Here is a 6000-nt window from a genome sequence, read left to right as displayed (position 1 = left end):
TTTCCCTCACTAGCTAGCCATCTTTGGCAGCGAGGGGTGCTGTTTTTGCTCTTACCCTAGGAAGGGCCTAAATAGGAGAGACGTGTACCTATCTATATCGTTAGGGAGATATATATACAATATATATATCCCGAAGTCACTTAATAGGTTTCTGGGCTATTCTGTACTCCTTTCCATCTATGTATCTAGATTATGCTCCTGACTTTGGAGAGTTTTACCTTCCCTCCCCCCACCTCTCCTTCTGACCCATGAAAAGAGAAAGAAAGGAAATAGTCAGACAAAATGTAAACCAAATGCCAGCCCATCAACAAGCCCATAACTATTCCAGACTTCTGATCAATGACTGAACTTGCATTTAGGTGATTAATCAAATGAAGGCCTCGAGGTTTGGTTGGAGTAAATTATCCAGCAAAATAATAGAGTAATGATACCCAGGGACCAAATACTCAAGGGATGAATCTCCAAGAATGGCCTATCAACTAGATTTATTCTGACACAGATGAGATCTAGCAAGCTCTAATTTTTAAACAGACCCAGATATTTATAGATGATCAGTCTATCTGATCCTTCAGCAGCTGATTTTGTTCTTAAAGATGGGGTGGGGATGTGGGAAGAGAAAGATTTCTGACAAAGTAATCTAAATAGATCACAAATCACTATTTCCAAACACCTTTATTTCTCAGACATTACTTCAAGATGAAACATGCGTCAGCAACATGTGGTTACTCCAGTCTCCTTCCAGGAGGTGTATTGATGGACGTTTTTAATATCTGGATCTGCACCAAGACCACTTTTTAAAAAAAAGCTTTTGATGTTATTTATTAAAGTTTTCAAACAATGTGTGCAGTATTGTCAGGGTAATGGTCACCATCGCACTCTTTGGAGTCTGTCTTGTCACATTTTGGGACGCCCTCCCGAAATGAAAGGCACTATACAAATGAATTTGTTGTTATTATTATTTTCAAGGAGACATCCCACATCACACCATGGTTTCTTGTGGTTTTGATCAACATCAAAGGGTGATGAACTTGCCTGATCTCCCACTGATAAAATTGGTATTTCGCTTCACAGCTGTTTGTAGAGTATTGCTGCCACATTTGCTTACAAACACACAGTCACTACAGTTTACAGCATATCCAGTAAAGCACTTTGAGATGTCTTCCTGATGTGTAAAGTGCGCCATCAAACGCAAGGATTATTATTATGATCCACGCTGACATCACATAACTAAATCTTATCACACAGAGCACCACATATTGCTAGGTTATGCTCCTCACTGCATAAAAATGTCCTCTGACTACTTAACTGACTCAGTCAAACTATTCTAACCATAAGCACTTCCACAAGTAAGAAACCAACTCTTTAATTACAGTAATAATCCTTGCATTTGCATAATGGCATGATCTAAAACTTAAATGTCTTTGTCTTCCCATTGATAACATCTGTATCGCAACCCTTCTTTCAAAACAGATCAAGCAGCCTGTCCACTCAGTCGCAAAAGCATGTGACTCAAAAGCATACCAATAATGGGGAGAATAAATATTTTTAAAATGTCACACGTGCCAACTTGTGAGCAGTGCACAAGAGATACGGTAAAGAAGAATTTGCACAAAATCTCATTTACGCACAATTGTGATTTGTTATCATTTCTCCCATCTTTAAGAGTCATCGCCAAAGGGTGGGAGATAAAAAAAAAAGTCATCTCAATAGCCACCAAACACTGTTGTACAGGTGGAACTCTACAAATGGGCAAAATCCATTCATGTTTCAACATCAAGTAAGAACCAAATGCCCACGCAGTGAGTAATGTACTTCACAATTCAGGCCGTAAGAAACTCAACTAGCTCACAGAGCTTTCTTACAAACACTTACAGCGAAACAACTGACCATCACTCTGACAGCATCGTTCCTAAGTTCACCAACCAATCAACTAGACCTTGATGAACAAAATATCACCAACAAGGCACAGAAAACTATTTGTGTCACACCAAAAAATTTGGTAACTAAAACGCATGACATGTACTGCTGCAAAAAACATAGATTGAAAGCAATGAAGCAATGAAAAGCAATGATCCTTGTATTACTTACAGTCGGGAGAGTTTTGGAGTCCCTTGGAACAGCAGCTCGGGGAGGATCTGCAGCTTATTCTTGTTGAGTCGCCTGAGAAGAAACAAATATGGACAACTAGAATCAAAACTACTGTATTAATCAAAGGCACACATTGAACACACAAATTCAAATTCAGTTCCGCTGAACTCTGTAATCTATACTATTTTGTGCATGAGACCACAAATTATTCTTTGGATGAGCCCAACTCGCTTACACACAATTTTGTGAAATGTTCATTCATGACACTATGTGCACTAACATCCACCAATGTAATTCTAAGATCCTACAATACATGCTGTCCTGTAAAGGACATCAAACACTGTAATGTATCATATACAATAGCATAACTGACACTAGTATAGTGCACTTCACAAATTTGCTCTGTACAAAATCCATTCATGTTTCAACATCAAGTAACAAGACAACAAGACAACAACAAGATTCCATTTATAAAGCGCCTTTCACGTCAGGAGGACGTCCCAAGGCGCTGCACAGTTGGGTCATGACCCGAGCAGGGGGGGGAATGGTCAGGGTGAGGGGAGGGAAGGGAGGGGGCGAGGAGGGGGGAAATGGTCAGGGTGAGGGGAGGGAAGGGAGGGAGCGAGGAGGGGGAAGAGAGTCGAGAGGGGAGCTGAAGGCACGGTCAAAGAGAAAGGTTTTGAGACCGGCCTTGAAGGAGGAAAGGGAGGAAGCAAGGCGAAGGCACTGGGGGATGGAGTTCCAGAGCCTGGGGGCTGAGAGGCTGAAGGCCCGACCACCGATGGTAGGGCGGTTGGGGCGGGGGACGTGGAGCAGACCGGAGCCAGAGGAACGGAGGGTACGGGCAGGTAGGTAGGGGGATAGTAGGTTGGAGAGGTAGGAGGGAGCAAGGCCGTGAATGGCCTTGTAGGTGAGGATGAGGATCTTGAAATCAATCCTCTGGGGGATGGGGAGCCAGTGGAGGCGAGCGAGGGTGGGAGTGATGTGGTCCCGAAGCCTGGTGCGGGACAGTACACGAGCTGCAGAGTTCTGAATGACCTGCAGCTTGTGGAGGGAGGTGGCGGGAAGGCCGGCGAGGAGAGAGTTCCCATAGTCCAGCCTTGAGGTGACAAAGGCGTGAACCAGGGTTTCAGCAGCGTGAGGGGTGAGGTAGTGCCGTAGTCTGGCGATGTTCCGGAGGTGGTGGAAGGCGGTGCCAGTTGTGGTGCGGATGTGAGGGAGAAAGGACAGCTCAGGGTCGAACAAAACGCCGAGGTTCCTGACTGGCTTTGAGAGGTGGAGAGTGCAGCCTTGGATGCTGATGGTGTCAGCGCCTGAGGTGCGGAGGCGCTGACGTGAGCCAATCAGGAGGGCCTCGGTTTTTCGCACGTTGAGCTGAAGAAAGTTGTCTCTCGTCCAGGACTCGATGTCGGACAGGCAGGTAAGTAAGACAAGTAAGAACCAAATGCCCACGCAGTGAGTAATGTACTTCACAATTCAGGCCGTAAGAAACTCAACTAGCTCACTGAGAGCTTTCTTACAAACACTTACAGAGAAACAACTGACCATCACTCTGACAGCATCGTTCCTAAATTCACCAACCAATCAACTAGACCTTGATGAACAAAATATCACCAACAAGTCACAGAAAACCATTTGTGTCACACAAAAAAGCCTTTCCCGGCAGGGCAAAACCTTGGGCAAGTTTCCTTACTCCACAATAATCAATATTGTTGACAATAATCCCTCAAGAAAAAAAACAATAATAATTCGGTCAGTTCAATCCATGACTGTTCGTGGGATGCTGCTGTGCGCAATCTGCTGCCGCATTTTGCCCACAAATAGTCAATTCATTTTGCAGTCTATTCTGTGAAGCGCTTTGAGACATCTAGAAGACGTGAAAAGCACTATATCAAATGCAAGGATTATTATTATTTATTATTATTATTACAAGCTCACCTGTCCTGTATAATATATTGAACCAGCAGAAGTTCAAGCTGAAAGGTTAAATGATTAAGAGCTGCAATGAAAATCCTTTGTGAATATGAAAGGGCATCACAACAGTTTGAACTAATGTAAATCAATTCTTATGGACTTATATATTAATATATAGTGCGTTCAGAACTCAGTCATATGAACGGGATTTTTAAAATTAATTGAGTTAGAAAATATTTGAGTTCCTCCAATTCCCAGGGGAACACTCTTCCAAAGTTTTTCATAATTTACCACTTCTGAGCTCATTTTTGTTTCAAGTAAAATTAAAATCCAACTGAATTCCTAATCAGTTTTTGCTCACATTAGACACAGGTTCTCAGCTACTGGAAGCAGAAAACTACAAAGAGAGGTTCTCTTTCCTCCCTCAATGAAACATCTGAAGACATCTGAGTTGAGAGGTTATAGAGGTGTATAAATATTTCAAATGGGATTGAACAAGTAAATCCAATTCTTTCGGATGCACCGAGAGAATAGAATAAGAGGACATAAGTTTAGAATTTCAGGACAAACACCAAGAAGTTCTTCCGTACCCAGAGGGTAATTAAGGGCTGGAACAGGTTGCCAGGAAGTTGCCTGGTTCAGACCTGAACACTGAACTAATTTTAACAGACAGTTTGATGCTATGATGGGAGAACATTAGGCCAGGTGTTCTGGAGGGATGAGACCAGCTGGGCTGGAGGATCTTCCTTATCTGAACTACTGTTGTGATTCTTCTGAGGCAATGGAGGTAGATTTCCATTAATTGAAGGGCCCCATCAACTCCATTTATCTATTACTATATAGAAAATCATAATTTCCCATCTTACTGAGAAACATTTGCTTTTAACTTATTACAAATTCTATTGTAACGTATCACACTTCTCATCCATCAAAAGCTTTCTCGGTTGTCCTACTAGTGAGAACGCATATAATCTAATTTCTTAGGTTTAATTTTCTCCCTCTGCCTCAATCGGATCTCACTGCCAACCTCAGGCAAACGTTTGTGAAGGTTGGACAATCTACTAGCTTATACTGACGTTCCACTGGCCCACTACAAACTGAGATCAGAGGAGAAATTGAGCAAAGATAGACGAAAAATTCAGACTGGTATCCCTCCACTCCACATTCAATGCACAAAAGTTTGTGAGTCACTGCTGTGCGCAATTGATACTGTACAATATATTCTGTGAAGAGCTTTGAGACATCTCAATGACGTGATAAGGTGTTATATCAAATGCAAGGATCATTATTATTATTGTGCAACAAGCTCAACACACTCAAATGGCCTTCATTTGAAATTTACCATATTGTTCATTCCAAATTGGAATATTTTGTCCCTCATTGTCTTTCTTAATTTATGGGGTGACAGTGATACTAATTAATCTTCCCATTCAGATGATCTTATTCCATTTGATAATTTCTCAAATAATAGAACTAATTTATTTTCCTTGTACTTTCTCAGTGGAATGATAGAGAGCATGTGTTTTTTTTAATTGAAACTCCCTTCAGTTAATATGTTCTGTCTAAATCAGAATGATGTTTTTGTGAGCAATATCAATGTTAACATTGCTTTCAATGAGCATAAACAAAACTTAGTTTTTCTTTGGTTACAGTCTCTCATCCTAGGTGATGTGTTGTACAGTGTGAAGTACACTCAACCCTTAGTTCAGCTGCGATGAGATGCTATCTTCTCAATCCGTTGATTGTGGATGTCTGGTGGGAAATGTGTTTGGGGTTCAATAAAACCAAGTTTCTTAAAAGTTTTGGCCCACAGCACAAACCTATCGATAATTCCATAAACTCAAGATTACCACTGAAAATGAAGGGGGAGGTTAGGTGATTTTTTTAAAATGCAAAGGCGTTATTAGAATTCTTTGCCACAATTGGCTACTGAATTTCAAACCATAACCATTTAAAAAGGAATATGGATAAGTATTTGAAGAAGGTACTGAAAAGTAC

The 6000-nt window shown here is 41.4% G+C and overlaps 1 protein-coding gene across 1 annotated transcript in view; it reads right to left on the bottom strand.

Annotated features, from left to right (window-relative positions):
- Positions 1-2084: 2084 nt before the first annotated feature.
- LOC121850050 (slit homolog 2 protein-like) overlaps positions 2085-6000 on the bottom strand; it is a 47840-nt gene continuing 43924 nt past the window's right edge. Inside the window, exon 4 of the mRNA XM_042340065.1 lies at positions 2085-2160. Within this exon, the coding sequence (XP_042195999.1) occupies positions 2085-2160 (76 nt within the window). The remainder of the gene's footprint in view (positions 2161-6000) is intronic.

This window comes from Callorhinchus milii, unplaced genomic scaffold, assembly GCF_018977255.1.
Source record: "Callorhinchus milii isolate IMCB2004 unplaced genomic scaffold, IMCB_Cmil_1.0 Scaffold13, whole genome shotgun sequence".
NCBI classification, from domain to species: domain Eukaryota; kingdom Metazoa; phylum Chordata; class Chondrichthyes; order Chimaeriformes; family Callorhinchidae; genus Callorhinchus; species Callorhinchus milii.
This window is presented reverse-complemented; position numbering and strand designations above follow the sequence as displayed.